At 36.2% G+C, this 23,820-nt stretch overlaps 3 protein-coding genes across 4 annotated transcripts; 2 read left to right on the top strand and 1 right to left on the bottom strand.

Annotated features, from left to right (window-relative positions):
* Positions 1-3,475: 3,475 nt before the first annotated feature.
* Positions 3,476-4,582, bottom strand: LOC104216986 (protein PELPK1-like). The gene has a single exon (XM_009767134.2). The coding sequence runs from the start codon at positions 4,580-4,582 to the stop codon at positions 3,476-3,478; it is 1,107 nt and encodes a 368-aa protein (XP_009765436.1).
* An 857-nt stretch (positions 4,583-5,439) lies between these two features.
* On the top strand, positions 5,440-8,717 carry LOC104216985 (uncharacterized). 2 transcript variants are annotated; one of them, XM_009767132.2, is made up of 4 exons: positions 5,440-5,646; positions 6,367-6,499; positions 7,416-8,240; positions 8,357-8,717. In XM_009767132.2, the coding sequence occupies exon 3, from the start codon at positions 7,428-7,430 to the stop codon at positions 8,127-8,129; it is 702 nt and encodes a 233-aa protein (XP_009765434.1). In that variant the 5' UTR covers positions 5,440-5,646; positions 6,367-6,499; positions 7,416-7,427; the 3' UTR covers positions 8,130-8,240; positions 8,357-8,717. The 2 variants fall into 2 exon arrangements, with proteins under 2 accessions (XP_009765434.1, XP_009765433.1); XM_009767131.2 differs by lacking the exon at positions 6,367-6,499 and having other exon boundaries at positions 5,441-5,646.
* A 3,561-nt stretch (positions 8,718-12,278) lies between these two features.
* LOC104216984 (zinc finger A20 and AN1 domain-containing stress-associated protein 6-like) lies at positions 12,279-13,399 on the top strand. Its single transcript, XM_009767130.2, has one exon. It carries the CDS (start codon positions 12,419-12,421, stop codon positions 13,097-13,099), a length of 681 nt encoding a protein of 226 aa, XP_009765432.1. The 5' UTR covers positions 12,279-12,418; the 3' UTR covers positions 13,100-13,399.
* Positions 13,400-23,820: the final 10,421 nt, after the last annotated feature.

Here is a 23,820-nt window from a genome sequence, read left to right as displayed (position 1 = left end):
AGGAAGACAATCAGTCTGTAGTTGGATATTGTGACTCAGATTTTGCGGGTGATCTGGACAAACGAAGATCAACTACTGGTTATGTGTTTACTTTTGCAAAGGCACCAGTTAGTTGGAAGTCTACTTTGCAGTCAACAGTTGCTTTGTCTACAACAGAGGCAGAGTATATGGCTATTACAGAGGCTGTGAAGGAGGCAATTTGGCTTCAAGGATTGCTAAAGGAGCTTGGTGTTGAACAAAAAGGTATCACAATTTTTGTGATAGTCAAAGTGCTATTCAATTAGCGAAGAACCAAGTTTATCATGCAAGGACGAAGCACATTGATGTTCGGTATCATTTTGTACGAGAAATCATAGAAGAAGGTGGAGTCACGATGAAGAAAATTCATACTACAGAGAATCCTGCTGATATGCTGACAAAAGTGGTGACTGCGGTCAAGTTTCAACATTGTTTGGATTTGATCAACATTGTTGAACACTGAAGATTGAAGATGAAGACACAACCAAAATTTGTTATTGAGAGAAGATTGAAGATGTGGAATTTTGCCAAGGTGGAGATTTGTTGAATTTGGCAAAGTCCCACATCGGTGGGTTAGCCATTTGGTTGGGAAATTTTCCCTATAAAAGAAGGCCTAATGTTTAGGATTTAAACACACCTCTCATTTGCCTTCTCATCTGTTTAAGGCATTTGTATCTTCTCTCTTTAGTATTATTTCACTTGTATTTTTGGAGTGAAATAAAATATTGGTTGTGTCCGAGGAGTAGGCAAAATTAGCCGAACCTCGTAAATTCTGGTGTTCCCTTTATTGTTGCTTTATTGTCTTATTTATTATTTGGTGGTTGTCATAATTTTTGGTATAGTAGTTGTGACTTATTCACACTATATACATTTGGCTTCCGCAACAGAGGCAAGGAAGAAACGTAGTGAGACATGACTTAGCTAATATATTAATAACTTAATGGATAATTTTCTTATGGATTATTATTTTTAAGGTTTTTAGTACTAAACTTATTTTACTAATATTATTATGATTTCTTATTTAATAATTATTGAATTTTTTTATAAGATTTCACAAAAAAATCGACACCCCGCATCGAAAATACTAGGTTGGAGTGAATCCGATAACGAACATTGAATCTGCCCCTAGATACAATATCACCATTACATTTTGTTATGAGATAAAAGATTATTGATATTGTTGCAAATATAAGTTACATGAGTATAATTATGTTAGTCTCCTCGTAGGATTAATTATTTTTAGTCGTAGTACGTACCAAGTGAGCAACCATTGGTCTCCTTGCCAAATCTAGAGATATACTTCAAGCTAATGTTTCCATAACTAAATGCAGTCTATTAATAAGCTTGCTTAAATATTGTGAATAGAGCTCAAAATCTGAAGTAATGCTAGTGAATTACGACAAAGAAGAGATGACTTTTTTTTTTTTGGTTTCCCACCTGTTCGGTACTCGTATTGGAGCCCGACTATATTTGGATTCGCGTCGTGTAGGGCCCCATTCGGAGGGTAGCGCTCCCTACCAAGGTTTTTTCCATACACAGGGCTCTAACTCGAGACCTCTGGTTAAGGGAGGAGGAGTCTCATCCACTGCACCACGTCCTTTGGTAGTAGAAGAGATGACTTAACCAGAAGGGGAGCCTTGGCATAACTGTTAAAGTTGTTACCATGTGACCAGGAGGTCACGGGTTCGAGCCGTGAAAACAGCCCCTTGCAGAAATACAGGATAAGACTGCGTATAATAGACCCTTGTGGTCCGGCCCTTCCCTGGACCAGAGGCGGATCTAGAATTTGAAGGTGGCGGGTGTCATAATTTCTTTTAATGTATATCTTATAATGACTAATATGAAATTTATTAGGAATATTTATTCGATTTTTTAAATAAGGAATCATACCTTAATTATAACAACACAAGTAAAATCAATATTTTCACTAGGAAATTACATCTATGTTTATATATTAAAAATAAATTTACACAAGATAACATCTTGAATGAGGGAATTACATCAAGCAAAATAAGAAAATTTTAAAAATATCTTCAATAGATAAATTATACCCCACAAGTATAGAATTAAATAAAATAGAAGTTCTCAAAAATCAAAATGATAAATCTCATATTTTTCAAGCGCTTAGAAAATTTTTGTTATAATTTAATAGTAAAAAGATTTAAACTATATTTAATAACCATAGAATAACACAAATGTTTATGATATAATTTTAAAAAAGTTTTTATCTCAATCGAAAATTCCCATTAAGACTCAAATTTTTCGGATATGAAAGAAGCAATTTGAGATTAAGATGAATGCTTATTTCATAAGATTTTATAATATTGGACTCTCTTTTTTTAGTGTTCTTGTTAGAGACCACATATAAATAATAAAATAAAAAAAATACAAAAAATAATGAAACGATAAATAGAAAATTGGGAGGGAGCCAAGAGGACAATGATTGGGAAATAAAGAAATAAAAAGCACACGAAAAAGGAAAGTGGCAAGGTTCAGGATAATTTTCAACTTGAATTTTTCACGTTAGAAAAGCTTTTAAAAAGATCTACTAGTCATAGCACCTTTGTCTAATTTACAGCTGTTGGGTGGTAGGATTAGATATTTAACCTAATTTAAGAAAATTTCAACATTGATATATAAATTTTTTCACATCTTAGCGGCTGCCGTGCCACCCCATTGTAAAGGGTGGATTCGCCCCTGCCTGGACCCCCGCATAGCGGGAGCTTAATGCACAGGGCAGCCCTGAAGAGATGACTTAACCATTTTGTGCCAACTCGCGCAATTTTTTATTTTTTTTGGCCGAAGAGTGGGGATTGTAATTTCGTTTTAATTGCATATTTTGTGTTAATTTGTATGTATTATTGCATATGATATATTTCATCCACCTTAAGGGGGATAGTAGAAGCACATGCGATATTGATATTTAAAGGTAAAACAGTATTAAATGCATATACTTTGAAGTTTCTCAATACGTTGTTATGTTCTCATGTTTCAGAGAAAATTTTATGAAGGAATTAGCAAATGTCAGACTGATAAGTAGTATATAAATTCTCAACCAAAGGATTCGCATTAAATTTGAACAAAAATTCTCAGAATTCGATAATGAGACATAAAATAAAATGGAAAAATAGCTGCAAATACCAACCCCAGAAAAGTATAAATAAAACATAAATAATGAAGAAATACAAATTTTTATATCATGCATTCAACTCGAGACCCTTGAGATTATGTTGTGTTGGAAAAATAGCCTTCTCGAACCATGTCGAACATGAAAGATGGAAATTTAATAATATGGAGGCGGTGGTGATGGAGAAGGAACTGAAGATGATTGATAAGAGTAAGGAGGTGGTGGTGATGGTGAAGAAGGAGAGGGTGAATTATAGTAGTATGGCGGTGGAGGAGAAGCCGAAAGTTTCTTGTAATACTCATTCTTTGGCAAAGATGGTACTTTGTATTCTTATTTAGGCATTGAGGGTACCTTGTAATAGTCAGTTTTTGGAACTGATGGCTTTTTGTAGTAATCATTCTTTGGTATAGATGGCACCTGATAATCTGGTTTAGGCACTACGGGTACCTTATAGTAGTTCTCCTTTGGAACTGATGGCACCTTGTAGTTATTCTTTGGAACTGGTGACTTTTTGTAGTAGTCATTCTTTGGTATAGATGGCACCTGATAATCTGGTTTAGGCACTACGGGTACCTTATAGTAGTTCTCCTTTGGAACTGATGGCACCTTGTAGTTATTCTTTGGAACTGGTGACTTTTTGTAGTAGTCATTCTTTGGTATAGATGGCACCTGATAATCTGGTTTAGGCACTACGGGTACCTTATAGTAGTTATCCCTTGGAACTGATGGCACCTTGTAGTTATTCTTTGGAACTAGTGACTTTTTGTAGTAGTCATTCTTTGGTACAGATGGCACCTGGTATTCTGGTTTAGGCACTACGGGTGCCTTATAATTGTTATCCTTTGGAACAGATGGCACCTTATAGTTATTCTTTGGAATTGATGGATTTTTGTAGTTGTCATTCTTTGGTACAGATGGCACCTTGTATTCCTGTTTAGGCGTTGATGGTGCCTTGTAATAGTTATCTTTTGGAACTGATGGTTTCTCGTAGTAGCCATTCTTTGGCAAAGATGGAGCCTTGTATTCCTGTTTAGGCACTGAAGGTACCTTATAGTAGTTATCTTTTGAAAGAGATGGCACCTTCTTGTAGTTATATTCTGGAACAAATGGTTTCTTGTAGTAGTCATTCTTTGACACATATGGCACCTTCTTGTAGTTATCTTTTGGAACTGATGACTTCGTGTAATAGTTATTCTTTGACAAAGATGGTGTCTTGTATTCTTGTTTAGGTACTGAAGGTACGTTGTAACCATTCTTGGACACTTGTGGCACTTCGTAATTGTCTTTTGACACTGGTACTTGGCTTGGTACTTGATTATATGATAGAACTGGTGATTTATAAGAATCAGATGAATATGCCATAGTGCAAGTTGCAATCAAGAAAAATGCTAAAGCACAAGCAAATTGATGCCATTGCTTCTTCATTTGGCTCCCCATTGAGAAGATTTGGGTTCTAGGGCTGATTGGATTGTTGTTTTTTTCTTCTTTTTTTGTGTGTATTTTGAGAATGGTGTAACTAAGAGTTTATATAGCCTAAACTAAGAAGGTGACTTGATAATTTGAATGCATATAATAATCCAAATTCATCTAATTTTCCCATTTTTATGGTTAATGCTGTTCCACTAACATTTTGAGATAATGGGAGACCATAAACATATCATACCCCTTAGGTTGGCTCACTTATTTTAAAAAGTTAAATCCAGATTTTTATTAACTTCGAAAAATATGATTTTGTTTACAATTATACATGTATAAGCTAATAACAAAAGAGGAAAATAGAGAAATTAAATTGCTTGTGGATGTCCTGGAAAACTCACATACATTTGGGAACATATAAAATTATTGGAGAGGGAAGAAAAGAAGAAAATAATATTTGAGTTTTCTTACTTTATTCTAAATGTTGGTAAAAAAAAAATTCCTGTTTTGTTATCGTACTATTTTTTAAAAAATTTATACAATATTTCTTTCAAAAGAAAAAAAGGATTCGGAGTACATGAGATAAATTATTTACTTTCCGACTCAATTCAGGAATCAATCCCTTATATGTTTTTAAACAAAACTTGAATACTCAAAAACTAATATAGTAAGTTATTATATTACATTACTAAATTATTTTTAAAACGTACTAATTGTAAGATATTTCATTTGGTAAATGATAAAATTAAATAAGGGCCTCATCTTTTTGCTCTTTTGTTTTTTTATGGTCCCATAAAAACGTATCCAAACTTTAGGGGGTTAAGTGTCCCCTTTGCAAAAACGTAGGATGCCCATATGATAATTACCCATTTTCAGCCTCTTCCACTTCTTCCTTCGCCGTTCTCTTTTTCAGCCAGAGGACCACAAAATTTTTCACAAATCTGTTTTTTTACTGTAATTTCAATAGATATATTTTTGCTAGTAGATTTCAGGTAATCTTTTACCGCTAAAACCTAAATACTGAAAAGCTCTAATTTTTGAGGTCTCGTATCTTGACAGTAGGCTGAACCAATTACTCATTGCAGGTACCAAAATTTTATGTTCTTTGTTCCAATATTTAAATTTTTATTCAAATTGAAGCACACCCATTTATCAATATTGAATCAGATACTAATTTTTTATTAGTACCGGTCCGGTTTTCATAGTACAGGGCAGTATCTAATTGCCGGTGCTATTGCTTTTCATCTATTTTGGTCCTTATGTTGCTGTTATTATTTGTGTGATTTCTGTTGATGATACTAATTTATTGTCTCTGTTCCTCTTCTTGAGCCAAAGCTCTTTCTACTCCCTTGGGATAGGGGCAAGGTTTGCGTAATCACTACCGTCCGGTGGCGGAGGCAGTATTTCTGCTAAGGGGGTCCAAGAAAGAAAAATTAAAATTTTTTTTAGCTAGTGGGAATTGAACCAATGACCTTACAAATGAACCGCCTTGACCACTAAGCTATGCTTTTGGGCTGTGTAAGGGGATTCAAAACATAATATATGGGGTAAAAAACATATTTTGCCTTATATATACAGTGTAATTTTTCGGCGAAGGGGGTTCGGGTGAACCCTCTTCCGCCACCCTAAATCCGCCCTCGCTACCCTCCCCGGATCTCACTTGTGCGATTGCACTGGGTTGTTGTTGTTGTTGTTGTTGTCGAATCAATTACTAACTCTTGGTATCAAATGTATGTTCATAGGATACCAAGTTTCCCATTTTATTCAACTTGAACTCACACCCTTATATCAAAACTGAATTGCAGGTATCAAGTTTGCCTTTTTATTCAACTTGTATTGAACCATAAATCAAAACTGAATCAAATACTAGTTGTAGATGTCAAATTGCATGTTCAATGGATACCAAGTTCACTTTTTTCATTCAAATAGTAGTTGCAGGTATCAAATTTTATGTTTTTGGATTACCAATTTACCTTCTTTTTTTTATATCAAGACTTGATCAAATAGTAGTTGTGGGTATCATATTGAATTTTCATTGGGTACCAAGTTTACTCTTTCATTCAACTTGTATTGACCTATAAATCAAGACTGATTCAAAAGCTAATTGTTGGAACCAAATTGTATGTTGATTGGGTACCAAGTTAACTTTTTTATGCAGCTTGAACTTGAATTCACACCCATGAATTTTGTGATTTTGATGTTGCGTTTAGACTGTCTAAACTGCAATTGGTTGATTTTTTTTGGCTGATTAGTTGGCTTATGTGAATGCGAACACTATGGGTTGATTTGGTTTTTGATTGGGCTTGAAGTTTCTTTGCTTTTTCTAAGTTGGGCTGAGCTCTCACCTTGTCGATGAAATTTGTGTGTACTTGTAGAGGCAGATGTAGAATTCTTAGCAAGTGTGTGTAGAATAGTTCACATCCACTACTAATATGTGTGTGTTTGTGTATGTCTAATTATTCAAGTTTAGTCTATATACGTCAATTTGAAGGGCAAAGAGTCTAGCCGTACCCAAGGGGTGAGCCAGGGGCAGAAGGGGGTCCGTTAAATTACACTATATATACTAGGTCAAAATTATATTTTATGTATATATAGTAAAAGTTGGATCCCCTTGACTTCTTTGTATGATTAAATTTTTATATTTTGAACCCCCTTACTAAAATTTCTGGCTCCGCCACTATTGCCCATACACCCCGTGAACTATTGCATCCCACGCTGTGCCAGGGTTTGTCTAATTTGCAGCCCGCCCTGCTGTATAAGTTATGTTAGTGAGAGGGGATTTGTTGTATATGGTAGAAAGGTGTTTCAAGAACCTCCATTGCTCAGGCCTTATGTACTTGTTTTAACTTGGCAGGAGTTATCTAAGATGCTTTCAAGAATTGCTAAAATCCAGCTTGTGAGTTCGCATCCTGAGGTTTACGAACCATGCGATGATTCATTTGCATTGGTTGATGCATTATTAGCTGATCGGACTAACTTGTTACAGCACTGTCCCTCAATTTGTATGGAAATTGGTTGTGGTAGTGGGTATGTTATTACTTCACTTGCAGTTATGCTTGGACTTGAAGGATTCGTTCCATACTATCTTGCAACAGACATAAATCCTCATGCAATAAGGGTGACTCGTGAGACGATGGATGCTCATGGTGTTTATGCCGAATTGGTAAACACAGATATTGCATCTGGACTTGAGAAGCGATTGGCAGGATCCGTTGATGTGATGGTTGTGAACCCTCCATATGTTCCTACGCCCGAAGATGAAGTTGGTTGTGAAGGTATCGCTTCTGCATGGGCCGGAGGGGAGAATGGTCGAAGTGTTATTGATAAAATACTGCCTGTTGCCGACAATCTTTTGTCGGAGAGGGGTTGGTTATATATGGTCACGCTTACTGCTAATAACCCCTCACAAATATGTCTTGAGATGAGAAAGAAGGGTTATGCATCTCGAATCATCCTGCAGAGATCAACTGAAGAAGAAAGCCTCCATATTATCAAATTTTGGCGAGATTCCGATAGCCAGTTGGAACTGAAGAATTTAAGTTATTGGACAAAACTGGTCAGGAATTAGTGAAGGGGTTTCATTTGGTGATTTCATCGACTGTACGTTAGGTAACATATTACTGACCATTAATTTTAGCATTGCGGATAGAGGGGAAGTTCATTAGCTGGATGTGGTAAGGTAATCTTATAATTTTCCGTTTTTTTATATCCACTCTCTCCCTTTGTCAATATGAAGTAATAGACAGAAATGAAAAACGATTACATTCTTTTTTGTTTTGTGATACTGTTGTTCAGGTGATTTTTTCTGGATTGGGGTTTGTCATCTTTATTCAAAGGATCCTCATACGAGCTGGCTCACACTCCTAACTTTATCAAGTACCTGATTTTATGCTTAAAGCTATAGCTTCTCGTTCTATACACAATTTTAAATAATTTGCTTCTATCATCTGCACTATTCGCAACAAGCCATCGGATGGATATCATCTGTATGATTGACTGGTCTTGTGTCTTATAATTTTTTTCTTTTTTTGAAAAAGGCAACAATCTTGTGTCTTATAAATTTATTTATTTGATTACTGCATGTTGATCATGTCATTGCTGAATCAGAGTATCAGACTATCCATGTAAGTGAAAGTTTTTAGCCCTTTGAATAACCTATCTCTCTAGCCAAACAAGTATTTCTGGCCGAACAATGAGGAGTAGATCCAGCTAGAGAAAATAGTGGAATTGTCTAAAATGCATTAAAACCGTATTTTTGTTAGAGAAAGGGGAAAATGGTTCTTTCTGCTTTGGATGGTGTTGCTCCTTTAGAAGGAGAGCCTTGGTGTAGCTGGTAAAGTTGCCTCCATGTGACCAGGAGTCACGGGTTCAAGCTGTAGAAACAGCCTCTTACAGAAATGTAGGGTAAGACTGCGTACAATAGATCCTTGTGATCCGGCCGCATAGTAGGAGCTTAGTGCACCGGGTTTCCCTCTGCTTTGGATGGTATAGTAAGGTTTTTTCTGCAGATCAGGACTTTTAGCATCGCATGAAGCCATCGGGGATGTGTAGCATCCAAGTTCTCACTCTTCAAGTAAAAGCCAGACTTGCTTTACAGAATTTAAAAGAAAAATCATTAATATCCGAGAGAGCAAAGGTATATGTGTTGTTCTTCTTTTGAATTACCAGATGATAAGACCCCTAATATTAAATTCTGAAATGATTCTTGTGTGTAGAGTTAATAGAGAATATCATGATGAGAAGTGATTACTAACCAGAGTGATTACTCAAGTATTTCTGCAAATCAGATGCTTGTTTGTTTAATGTATTTACCTATGCTGTGTGTTGACTGTTTGCAGTCAATAAACAAAAAGCTTTCAAATGAGATGCAATATCACACCATGATCTTTTGGTTTTGAACCTTGCTACCTTGTGGCACTAGCCTACATTTATAAAAAGATATACCTGTTTAACGGGCCGGGTTGATCCGTTTCTGGATCGGCCCAGACTGGTAGTAACTCGGACCGGTAGTTAGGGGGCCAGGTGGGCTAGGTTAGGAGAGTTGGTCCGTATAAAGAAAAAATCCGGTTAATCGGACCGGTCAAATTCGGTCAATGAAAACACTGTTGAACCGGTTAACCGGACCAGTCCGGACCGGTTCAATGGCTATGAAATCTGATTTTTTTCTTTTAGAAAACAAATCCGTTTGACCGTTGGCAACGGTCAGCTTCCAATTTGACCGTTGCCCGGAGGATATTTTGCAAGAATAGCCCTTTTGGGCAATTTTTTTAAAAATAACATTTCAAGTAATTACTAATTTAGCCCTTTGAAAAACTATAAATACATCCCACCCCCCATCCCTCCGTTCATTTCTTCACTCATTTCTCATTTCTCAAACTCAAATTCTCAATTCAAGTTAAATCATGTCTCGTACTTCTAGAGTGCGCTCATATTTTTGGGAACATTTTTGAGGTGGTAGAAGAAAATGAAAATGTTCACAAAGTAAAGTGCAAGAAATGTGGTTGAGTCTTAAATCTTCGTCTAAAGTTGGTGGGCACAGGTTGTTTAAGGAGGCATATGAAGAGTTGTCTTGAGCGTCCTCCAGAAATTCGTATTTAAGTTGTTTTGAGACAATTTATGTTATTTTTAAATTATTAGACGTATTTATGTTTAATGTTTTAGTTTGTTAGATTAATTTGAAGTATTATTATGCAATAAAAATTTGAAATGAAACTATGAAAGCCTTTGAAGCTTGATCCTTATATATTAAGTTATTATAACACTTTATTGTCCAGTATAAGATTTATACTATAAGTGTATTATCTTAAATTCGTAAAGAATATTTCAAATATAAGGATTTTAAAATATAAAGTCTTTGCATCCTTTATTCAAACACTCTTTTGATAAGATTGTTTTTTTTGTTTTAGATTTTTACTTTATACTAATATAAAATTACGATAGTTATACAAAATAAAATAAAAAAAATTACATAAACCCGGCTCGTCCCCTTAGACCTGTAACCGTTCGGGAGAAATTCAAAAATAGCCAGATTTACAACTGGTCGTTCAAAAATAGCCCAGTTTCAAAAGTAATCGAAATTTAGCCACTTTTCATGTAAAGATAAATCTGAGCGAAAACCCTGTTCAAAACCCGGAAAATACGCCACTATATTATACTGGAGTTCCAGCATAAGTATGCTTGAACTCCAGCATATTATACTGGAGTTCCAGGATAAGTATGCTGGAACTCCAGCATAAGTACACTAGAACTCCAGTATAATATATTGGAGTTCCAGCAAGTATAATTGTCCAGTATAATATACTGAAGTTTGGAGCACCAGTGCTCCAGTCTCCAGTATATTATACTGGAGTCAGCAAAGTATACTGGTGCAGCATAATATGCTAGAGTTCATACACAGGTGCACCGAATTTCAGTATATTATGTTGGACCGGTCTCTGTTGCAGTAAAATAGTGGCTATTTTTCATTGACTTCGTAAACGCTGGCTATTTTTGAATGACCAGTCCGAAAACTGGCTATACCGTGCTATTTTTACTAATCGTTCCAGTTCAATTTTTACCTGAATAGGCTCGGACCCGTTAAGCCTGATATGGAAAAACCGGTAATTGGCCCGATTTTATGACCACCCGATCACTTTTATTCTCGACTTGGCCCGATCCGGCCCACCCATTAGACACCTTTCAAAAAGAACTGCCATTGGCTCATTTTATCTACCAACTAATGTAGCAATAGTGTTGGAAAGTTGCGTTTGGACATTTTCTTTCTACTGTTGCAGTTGATCAATCTTGAGAACAGAAATTTAAAAGCATCTCATATTTATGCAAGATTCAAGAAAGGGTCGCACTGCTAAGGGTGTGATGTAGACAATCTATCATAATGCAAGCAATAGTGATTGCTTCCACAGTTCGAACCCGTGAGACAATTTTACGATTGCTCCAAAGTTCCTTTCAAGAGGAGTCCTCGAGAGAGAAATTTAAGAAGGGGTATCCATCCATGTTCTTTACTTCTTTAGAATTACGTTTTCAGGGGGTGGTGAGATTATAGTTTTGATGAGATTGCATACAACTGGTTCAACTTGCCCCTCTTCCCATTCTTTTATATTGTGTGTGTTTTGAGTATATTCATACTCTAATTATATGTGGGGCTTGTTTGGTACGAAAGATAAGGAATAATTAATTTTGCAGTTAAATTTAAAATGAGTTTATCTCATGTTTGATTATAATAAAATTGCGTATAACTAATTTTGGAATTATAATATTTTTTTATTCCTGTAAAATAATTAAATAAATAATTCTTGAATAATTAATTCTGGGAAAACTTATTTCCAACCAAACGACCCATAGAATATAGATGAACCCCACAGAGTATTGATGAACATTTGTTAGTCTAATTAGCTTCTAAATACTCTTTTTTAACTTCAACTATAATTATTCTTTTTCTCAAACTTATATTTTTTAATCATATTGATACGAAAAAAATTACTAACTTAGAGTGTTTTTGTATAATATTTTAATATTTAAATTTAAATTTTAAAAATATTAAGGTGAACTAATCCAATTTAACTTTAGCTTTAGCGTTTAGTCGAATTGATTCTCCATAAATAAAATATATCTTATAAATTGAATAAATTAAATAATGTATATAATTTAGATCTTTTCAAAGTACGTGAAATATAAACTATATGGCCGACATTTTACCGACTTTATCTCTAATCCCCCTTTATAATACTCCTCTATCTTTTTAACCCTCTCTCTCTCTCTAAAAACCCTCATCCAGACAACTCCCAATACCCCTCTTTTGCATTTCATTTTCCTTCCCTCTTTCTCTCTCTAGAAAATTCTTCAGAGCTAAAATCAATTATGGCACAAAAGAGAGAGAAAGAGGAGACCGAGCTGAAGGTTCCAGAATCCATCCCTTTGTGTTCCCCAACTCTACCAATTTCTGCTCCGCCGCCGCACCTCTCAGCCAACGATACGAAAAGGTCACCGGAGATCTCAGATCTGAAACTTTCCACTAGCTCGCTGGAGAGAATAGATCTGAAACTCTCTCGCACCAAAGAATCCAGATCTAGCTCCGATAGCTCGCCGAAGAGCATAGATCTGAAACTTTCCACTAGCTCGCTGGAGAGAATAGATCTGAAACTCTCTCGCACCAACGAATCCAGATCTAGCTCCGATTTCTCGCCGAAGAGCATAGATCTGAAACTTTCCAGCTCCGATAGCTCGTCGGAGAGATTAGATACGAAACTTTACGGCACAGACGAATCGAGATCTACTTCCGCTACATCTCCGGAAAGTACCGATCTGGTAGGTCGAAAAGCGGCGATGAAGAGGCCGAGGGAAGCTAATAGGTGTTGTGGAATAGGTTGTCGGAGGAAAGTCGGATTGTTGCCGTTCCGGTGCCGGTGCGGGGAAGTGTTTTGCTCGGAGCATAGGTATTCCGATCGGCATGACTGTAGTTATGATTACAAGGCAGCTGGTCGTGATGCGATTGCTAGGGAAAATCCAGTAGTGAAAGCTGCTAAAATTCTCAAAGTTTAAAAATTGGAAAATTTGAAGATTTTTCCCGAAGCTCTTGAAGCAGTCAAGATGGGGGTGGTGGTTTTGGGTGTTGAATGTTGGGGGTGTTGTTGTAAATTTGACAAAAGGATGAGGGTATTGTTGTCATTAAGTTATTAAAATAAGTTAGTGGAGAACTTTTCTTTTTTCTTTATTTCCTTTTTTTAGTTTTATATCTGTTTGTTTTAATTTTGTGTTGTGTTGTACTCCTGCATTGTGTCAGGAAAATTATTTATCCTTACTACTAAAGTCATTATTAACACTCAGTACTTAACCAAGTAATTTAAGTGTAATTGTTACGAATTTAAGATTTGTATATTATTATTATTTTTTGTTTGTTTGTTTGTATATTATTAATAAAAACTAGCTATTGTTCTTAATTTATCTTCTATACTATATTAAAAACACAAAGAAATATAGTTCATTTTTTTTACCCAATAAAATCGTAATTTATTTATTCCCTGTTTCTAATATTTAGAATTTAAAATTAACTAAAATTTTACATATTAAATAATTTTCTTATTTGAACTACTATTTAAAAAGTCCTACAATATTTAGGATGTTATAATCAATTAGAAATTATCTTATAGAGCTACGTTGTCTTTTGTCATTTTGCTGACCTTATCGTATTAGTTTTGACTTGCTTTTTTGAGTTACTTGCTTTTTTGAGTTAGCTATAGAAGGATAATAATTATTAATTTCAGGAATTTATATTTTTATTTATAACTCAAGCACAATTTTTAATATATTATTATACATTGCTTAAAAAAATAATCATGAATATAGAATGTACGTGCAACACTTATGTGATTGCTTTACAAAAAGTAATCCTTATACTAGTACTATAACTAAAGCAAAAAAGCCCTTTGCGAAATGTCGTTCGTTTTTTTTACCCTTTCAAAATAAAATAGATTTCGCACTAGATAAAATAGTAATTTAGTTCTTTTTTTAATATTTAAGTGTTTGAAATCAACTAAAATATTGACTACTAAATATTTTCCTATCTTAACTTGTACGAGTCCTAATTTGCACATACATTGTATCTTTAATTTATAAAAGCTTTATTATTATTTCCTTATATTAATTCATTAATTAATACTTCTAAGTTTTATACAAGGAAATCAATTGATTTTTCCGGAAGTCAAATCTCCTACTCCTGATAATTGTCTAACGAAGTAAAAACAAGTTATGTAAAGAAAATATATTTCTATGGAACTCATTAATTAATTAATACTTTTTCTAAGTTTTATACGAGAAATTTAATTGGCTTTATCCCATTATGCTACCTCATAACATTAATTACACAATGTTAAAGAGGCACGTAAATATTATTAAATAATATATTTGAATTATAAAATAAAATTTAAAAAGTATAAGTCATTGAAAATAATAAATAATATATCTCGACTCTCATGAGTGATGATTGAAAATTTTATAATTATTCAAGTTCTTCGCTTGTACGTTATTCAAGTACGATTACATTTATAACCAATGCTAATTAAAAGAAGGCAATAATTGAGTTTAATTTATATAGATGTTAAGCCATCAAAATATACATATCAAAAGGAAGGTCCTAAAATTTCCTCAATTTCTTCTACGTACTTTTGGTCATCTATTAGCAACCAAAAAGAAAAATAGGGAAGATTGCTATATAACAAATAAATGTTGCTGCAAGCAAATTCATGTGTATCAAATCAGTATCGCCTTATCGCAGTTCGCACTTATTATGCAACAAATCGTACCAAAAACCATTCATGAACACACATATACCCTGATTATATTTCATAGACATTTAAAAGTTAGAAAGAACTATGCTATTTAAGAAATAAGATTTAATTCACCTTCTGCATAGTGATGTATCTATAATTAAAAACAAAGAGTACAATAAAAAAAATTAAAAGGACACAAGAAATTTGCCCCAGAAACGGATGAATGTAAACAACTAGTGGGCATACAAATTGTATCTAATTAAAATATTTACATGTACAAGTTTTAATTTACTTAACACCGGAAACTAGTTCTTAATAGTCTAAACAACCTCATAATTTGGCTATAAGATTTTCAATTTTCATTTGAAGATGAATTTTGAAAAAATTTTCAAAAATTTGAAAAACTCCAAAAAGTTGTTTTTCAAAATTTTCACTCATATTACTCACAAAACCTCAAAAATAGCCCAAAATTGTATTCATGTCCAAACACACTCTAATTTTCAAATACCATTTTTACTTTTAAAAAAAACCACTTTTTTTTTTGGAATTTTACAGTTCTTATGTCCAAACGCCCACTTAATGCGGTTTTTGTTCTAGGTTGCGATGCGTTTATTGGCATAAACTCTGCTAAGTTTTTACGTGTAATACCATAGTAATATTATTTTTACTGTATTTCAGTGTATAGATACTTTGGGAACATGGAATTTTACGCATTCATAATCAAATTCATGAATTACTTGATTTGATGATATTCCATATTGTAATACTCATTACATCACTCTATTTGTAGTATTTGTATGTGGTATTCTTTTAGATCGTTTGTTGTATCATAATATACTATGACACTTGAATCTTATAAAAGAAGATTCATACACTTTTAGGTTGATTAGAATTCACAAATTTTAGGGTTATATTTAATTTCTCCTTTCTTTTTTTCCTTTTAATTTAATATCGTAATTATTTCCGTTATATACTTATATGTCCATATATTTCTTTTTTCAAAGTTATCAAACCTATAGTAGCTCGTAGAATGGATTCGTTAAGATAATGTAGTTTGGTTGTTTAGTGGCTTTTTTACGGCTCTATGAATTGGACGATCAAACTTTAAATTGAGTTAGATAAAGTAAAAAAGGTCGATTCCTGCCACATTGCTCACATCCAAAATATGTAGGCGAGCCTGTTTGACCAAGTTTTTTGGGAAGTCAAAGGTAAATATTTCTTTTTAAATATACTTATTTTAGAGAGTTAAGGTATTTTGAGGTGCTTTCGAATAGTAGTAGAAGCTTTAAAAAAAGTACATTTTCCGATAAACATGGCCAAAGTACTTCTAAGCATGAATTTATCCCTAGAATTTAACTTTGTCAGTACATTTATATTTTTAGATAAAATATTTTTTTTTTCAATTAAATGACCGTTATATCTATCTCTACATTAATTGCTATAACACATAATTTATTTTTATTCAATATTCCATATATTTTTTTATCGATAGGTGCACAATACACGTGCAATGCACGTACACTAAAACTAGTCTTAAGAAAATTGGGCCCACTTCCACATATGAATGCTTATCCACTTCGCTCTATTTGGATTTGTGTGACACACTAAGCAAATAAACACCCTAGGCATCCTATCCCACATCGACAAAACTCGAGAAAGATGTTGGATATATAAGTAGATAAGTTTTAGATCAACTCGTGAGGGCCTAGGTCCAGAGCACACAAAATCACTAAATTGTAGTGACGCGTTTTAAACTCCTGAGGACCTAGGCCCAGAGCAGACAATATCACTAGCGGACTGGGCTATAACATATGATGTGATACCCTAACATATGGTGTGATACCCTAGGCAAATCTCACATCGACAAAACATGGAAGAGATAGTGGGTATATAAGTAGACATGCCTTAGACCCTAGTGACGCGTTTTAAACCCGTAAGGATCTGGATTCAGAGCGAAAAATATCACTAGCGGGCCGGGCTGTTACATATGGTATCAGAGCCACTCCGCGTGCAACCTTGAACGGTGGTGGGACAAACATCAACAAGGACAATGAGTCCCTAAGGGGGTGTATGTGATACCCTAGGCAAATCTCACATCGACAAAACACGAGAGAGATGATGGATATATAAGTAGACATGATTTAGACCCTAGTGACGCATTTTAAACCTATGACGGCCTAGGCCAAGAAGGATAATATCACTAGCGGAGTGGGCTGTTAAAACAATTTGTTTGTATTTTAATATATTTCTAATATTGACACTTTCGACCTTTTTGTTGATTTACATTTGCCAGATATAACAAATAAAATAAAGTTATAATTTACTATATGTAAAGCTAATATATTTTCATTTTTTTGTTATGCTTTGTTTACCTCGAAATACGAGTAACAATTAAACTTGTAATGTGGTTATAAGGATACGTGATCTAATTCAATGCCAATTGATAAATAGCTAAATAAATAAAGGAATTTAAGCGATTTAAATAGATCAAACCCGTATAATTGCAAGTTATCGACCCCGATCTGGATTAGACTCGAGATCAAATGCCAAGAACAGTAAGAGTAGCAATATCAGGATGAATAATAAGAACTATAAAGAGTCAAGAACGAATAAAAGAGTGTTTGTATTTCTCAGTAGAAGTGTAAGCGAGAACTCATGTATAATGATAATTGTATTGATCTCTTACAAATGAATATGGTTCCTCTTTATATAGTAGAGGAATACTAAATAAGGAATGACTCTAATATCGGAAGTAAAATACATGATTGATATCATTAATCGTTAATGGTTCTACCGGTTCCGACATTCTTGTTGGGGTTGATGGTCGATTGCGGATAATACATGACTATGTTACTGCAACATTAATCTAGCCTAATCTCAATTCCTCGGTCTTCACGTCCCTCGAGCCCGAACTCGCTTCTGTACAGGTTCACTCTCGAGGTATACCCCCGAGCTCATGAAATCGGGTCTCCTTGATTTTACCTTATACAGGTAGTCCCCGCGTTTCTTACACTGGAAGAATAAGAAACGATTTGAGCCTAGATTTCTCGATACCTCGGTCATGATGTCGCCTCCATGACATAAGCGACAGATGTGACCGGAATGTCCCGCTGGTTTGGTTCCCAAGAACCATCAATGCTTGTCAGTCGCTGGTCGGCCCACTAGTGACATCCGTCGCACCTCCATTTTTTTTAAAGTGATAAAATAAGGATTATGTGTTTTTAGGAGGAAAGATTAGGGAATGGAGCCCTATATCTAAAATTCTCAACTAGGGAATGGAGGCCCTATGTTGGCAAAAAAGGCGACTAGGGAATGGAGGCCCTATGTCTAAAAATCTCAACTCAGGGATTGAAGCCCTAATGTTGGCAAAAGGAAACTAGGGAATGGAAGCCCTATGTCTAAAAATCTCAACTCAAGGATTGGAGCCCTAATGTTGGCAAAAGGCGACTAGGGAATGGATGCCCTAGGTCTAAAATCTCAACTCAGGGATTGAAGCCTTAATGTTGGCAAAAAGGCGACTAGGGAATGGAGGCCCTATGTCTAAAAATTTCAACTCAGGGATTGGAGCCCTAATGTTGGCAAAAGGCGACTAGGAAATGGAGGCCCTATGTCTAAAATCTCAACTCAGAGATTGGAGCCCTAATGTTGGCAAAAATGTGACTAGTGAATGGAGGCCCTATGTCTAAAAATCTCAACTCAGGGATTGAAACTCTAATAGTGGCAAAAGACGACTAGGGAATGGAGACCCTATGTCTAAAATTTCAACTCAGGGATTGGAGACCTAATGTTGGCAAAAAGGCGACTAGAGAATGGAGGCTTTATGTCTAAAAATCTCAACTAAGGGATTGGAGCCCTAATGATAGCAAAAGGCGACTAGGGAATGGAGGCCCTATGTCTAAAATCTCAACTCAGGGATTGGAGCCTTAATGTTGGCAAAAAAGCGACTAGGGAATGGAGGCTCTATATCTAAAAAATCTCAACTCAGGGATTGAAGCCCTAATGTTGGCAAAAAGGTGACTAGGGAATGGAGGCCCTATGTCTAAAAATCTCAATTAGGGATTGGAGCCCTAATGTTGGCAAAGAAAAGGCGACTAGGGAATGCAGGCCCTATGTCTAGAAATCTCAACTCAGGGATTGGAGCCCTAATGTTGGCAAAAGGCGACTAGGGAATGGAGGCCCTATGTCTAAAAATCTCAACTCAGGGATTTGAGCCCTAATGTTGGCAAAAGGCGATTAGGGAATAGAGGCCCTATGTCTAAAATCTCAACTCGGGGATTGAAGCCCTAATGTTGGCAAAAAGGCGACTAGGGAATGGAGGCCCTATGTCAAAAAGTTCTCAACTGGAGGATTGGAGCCCTAATGTTGACAAAAAGGTGACTAGGGAATGGAGGCCCTATGTCTAAAAATCTCAACTTAGGTATTGGAGTCCTAATGTTGGCAAAGAAAAGGCGACTAGGGAATGGAGGCCCTACGTCTAAAAATCTCAACTTAGGGATTGAAGCCCTAATGTTGGCAAAAAGGTAACTAGGGAATGGAGGCCTTATATCTAAAAATCTCAACTTGGGAATAGGAGCCCTAATGTTGGAAAAAAGGCGACTAGGGAATGGAGGCCCTATGTCTAAAAAAATCTCAACTCAAGGATTGGAGCCCTAATGTTGGCAAAAAGGCGACTAGGGAATGGAGGCCCTATGTCTAAAATCTCAACTTAGGGATTGAAGCCCTAATGTTGGTAAAAAGGCGACTAGGGAATGGAGGCCCTATGTCTAAAAATCTCAACTCAGGGATTGGAGCCCTAATGTTGGCAAAAGCGTAAAAGATTGAGGTTGGGAATCCTAAGCTATCATTTTTTTAATTTTCTTCTTATTTTCTTTTTTTTATTTTGTTTTCCTTTCTCATTTTTCTTTTAATTTCAAAGAATGAGTAAATGCGGGAAAGAAAAATTGGAGGGGACTTCCCTTTTTCATGGATTGTTGCTGCAAAGCTGTTTCTAGCACTTGCGCATTTTTTCCCTTTCTTTTCCAATTGCACCTGCTTCTTGCACGGTTGCTTTGGATTGCACCTGTTTCAAATTTTTCAAACAAAGAACAATTGTTTAGTATGAAACGGTAGTTGGTTTTGTGGCCTTGATTATTTTTGATCACTTGACCTCGACCCAACTTCTTTGATGAAGATCCCAATTGCAATTGCTTGTTTTGTGGGGATCAATTTCATTTCAGGCCCTGAGAACCTCTGGTTCTTTTCCAGATTTTGCCATGATGGTTGGTCGGTGGAACTCAACGTTTTCGACTTTATTTTGCCTTCGTAGGCCTTTCCTTTCTACCTTCCTTTTCTTTTTCTCTCTTTTTTTTCTCTTTTTTTTCATCATTTTTTTTCTTTTCTTTTCTTTTCTTTTCTTCGGAACATTGGGGAACTTTTGGCTCCTCAAATTTTGCTGCAACGGCTAGTTAAGTGGGACTTAACCTTTTCCAACTTTATTTCGCCTTCGTAGGCCTTTCATTTCTGAATTCTTTCTTCCAACTTCAATTTCAGTGCATTTGGGGTACCTTGACTTTTCGAACTTTTGCTGAGATGGTTGGCCACGTGGAACTCAACCTTTTCAACTTTATTTGCCATTATAGGCACTTCGATTTGATTTTCTCCTTCCAAGATTTTTCAATTCCGGAGCATCGGCCGCCATGACCAGTCGAGGTCGACTTGATGCACCTGCTGAGGCTGGGTGCTTTTTGCACATTAGCTCGTATCAAATGAGAACCATGTAAATCAGTCTTACCATCCTTTCTTTGTCTTAGTTTCGGAACAGAGTTAGACCGAAAGGGACTCGAAGAAAACAAACAATGGAATGGAGAATGAGTTTTAAAACAAGAAGTGTCCCTTTTGGGGAAAGGAAAGAAGGACTTATCTGGAGTACATGAGGACTTCAATGAACATGACATGCCTTTGGGACTGGATACCTCATCTGTGTAAACCGTCCGACTCTCAGAAATTCATCACAGCTTTGCCTTGAAACCGAGGAACCTCGCCAGGACTCTGTTGATGCTAATAGTTACGAGGATCCTCTTTTCGATCAGGGGCGCCCTTTGCGGGTTTTCACGGGCTGACCTCTCTTATTTCTCTTCTCACCATCGCCTCATAGTGCTTTTTGTGAGTTTTCACTAACAAGACTCTCATTTTCCATTTCTCTGCCTACCATCGCCTTACGGTGCCTGTGTGGGTTTTCACCGATAAGACTCTCTCATTTTATTTCTCTCATTTTGTTGTGTCAGATCCAAGTAGATGTATTCTCTGATCCTTGAACATTCTCATCGATTGATCAGAAGGACTTGAAAGGATTTGGGTAAAAATGATTTGGATGGAATTACAACTTTGGAACCATTCAGGCGGAATCATTGCCGAACCACTATAACATCTGCCCCAGTTTCACTTTTAGGGGAATTTGGATTTTTATTTTGGTGTGACTGAACTCCAGAGAGAGGCTGCCTACGTATCCTTTCGGAATCAAGTCGAACGTAGTTCAGGAAACTTTGTTTTTAATTTTTTTTCTATTTTGTTTTATTTTCTTTTCTCTTTCTTTTTCCTTTCCTTTTCCTCTTTTTCATTTTTCATTTCTTTTTCTTCATTTTTTTTGCATCTTTCTTTTGCTTCTCTTTTTTTTTTTCATTTTTGTATCTTTCTTTTCTTTTCTTTCAATCAAATTTTTTTTTTAGCAACACTTTCAAGTTCCAAAAAGGGTAATCAAAGAAGAGTAACCGACTCAAAGGGTTTGCAAATGGTTGGTAATGTTTGGGTAGCGAGAATAAAAGTCTTCTTCATCCCAACAGGAGAACATTAATACTATATAAAGGATCCAACATAGTACTTTTTTACTGCATTTACATTGACAGTTGTTTCAAGGACACTTCCTTCGATGTGTCCCAGGTACAACGCACTCTTTTGGCAGTACTCTTGTTGTAATGTATGGACCTTTCCAATTCTGGAACCAATTTTCCTTCAGATGTTCCAACTCTTTGTTTTATTTCCTTAAACTTATCTTCATTGCGATCTAATCCTTAATTCATTATTTCGAGGTCTGACAACTTTCAGGATGTAGGCATGAAGTCCGCAAGCATGTCATGTTATTGAAATCTGCATTTAATAGAACTAAAAAGAGAATGAGAAAAATGACAATATTAAGAAAAGAGACATTCCTGGATAATGAAATATTAATTTCATTTGATTTTTTTTTTTATTTTTTTCAATTTTTTTCAAATTTTGAAGATAGAAGGGTTTACATCGGAAAGTAAGACAATAAAGTAAAACATTTGGATCACACCCTGAGATAATCCGGACGCAGAAATGATAGCAAGACTAGCTACCGAGACTCCCGTATGATGGGATACTTTTAGGCTTGGCTACCATTTTTTTGCTTTTCTTCTGTCTCGACAATGGCTGAAATGGCCTTCAGTGCTGGATCAAATTCCTCAGCTTCACAAATCATTCCGACTATTGGCTAGATGTTGTAGGCAGGCAACCGATTGTTCATCACATTAGGAGCTTCTTCATCTCGAAAAATGATTATTTCAGCTTCAATCTGATCTCCAACTACCCTTTTGAGGGTCCAACAGTCATCTATACTGTGTCTCATTGCTCCAGAGTGGTATTCACATATAGCATCAGCTCGGTGCGAGGGGGACTCAGGGTTCGAACGGTTCGGGGCCACTGGCTGCAATAGATTTAGCCTGATTAGCTTTTGGAACAAGCTTGAATACGATTTACCAATAGGGGTGAACTGATTCTTTCTGAAAGGCTCTCTTATGGGAGAACTGTATTGGGGAACATTTTTTTGATGATTATATGGAGCTTCGTAAGGATGGGCATTTATGGAAGGTGGAGCTCGATTTTGTGGATAATGTTGTGGCCGCGCGTAAGATTGTGCACTAATCACCGCATAGGGAGGCAATGCCACGACATAAGCACCATCTTGAAGGGGGTAATAGTGTGGTGGGACAATAGGAGGCACATATGACTGGCTGAATCACCTACGGGCCCCCCTCGAGCTTGAAACTATCATGGCTCCCTCCTCACCCCCATTTCTGTTCATCAAACCCTTCGAACCATTTTGAACATCTGATGATGTGGCTTCAAAAGCAGCATGACTCAAGATTCGGCCCGTTTTTAAACTGTTTTCAACCATTTCCCCAATTTTGATAGCCTCAGCAAATGACTTTCCCATAGCGGACATCATGTTCTGGAAGTAGTCCGCCTCTTGGGTCTTTAGAAAGACCATGACCATTTCAATTTCATCCATTGGAGGCTTTACCCTAGCAGCTTGCTCACGCCATTTGACAATATATTCGCGGAAGCATTCCACAGTTTTCTTTTTCAAATTGGACAAAGTGTTTCTGTCGGGAGCAATGTCCACATTATATTGGAACTGGAGGACAAAATCTCGGGCCATATCGTCCCACACGTGCCAATGAGTAACTTCTTGATCCGTATACCACTCGGAAGCGATTTCGGTGAGGCTTTCCCCAAAATAGGCCATTAGCAGCTCCTCTTCTCCACCAGTGCCTCTCAACTGGTTACAATATCGTTTTAGGTGAGCGACCGGGTCTCCATGCCCATCATACTTTTCAAATTTTGGCATCTTGAAGCCAGCTGGCAAATGGACATGGGAAAACATATAGAGGTTAGAGTATGACACACTGTTTTGGCCACTCAGACTTTGCATGTTTTTCAGACTTTGTTCCAGGCTCTTCATCTTCCGAGCCGTTTCCTCTTGTGCGGGATTTTTAACAACCTTTTCTTGCTCCCCCGAGAGATCATATTGAGGAGGTTGAGTGAAAGAGTACGGGGTCACATATGTTATTTCTGGTTAAAGCTGTGGACCTTGAAAGATAAATATTGGAGGTGGTGCCATTGAAGATGGTGCCTGGGGGCGAACCACAGAAGGCATGCCAGGATCATTGGAGGGCATTAGAGGGTGCCCGCATGGGATGAGCAGGTTGGGCATAAGGG

The sequence above is a fragment of the Nicotiana sylvestris genome, chromosome 10, assembly GCF_000393655.2.
Source record: "Nicotiana sylvestris chromosome 10, ASM39365v2, whole genome shotgun sequence".
Taxonomy (NCBI): Eukaryota; Viridiplantae; Streptophyta; class Magnoliopsida; order Solanales; family Solanaceae; genus Nicotiana; species Nicotiana sylvestris.
This window is presented reverse-complemented; position numbering and strand designations above follow the sequence as displayed.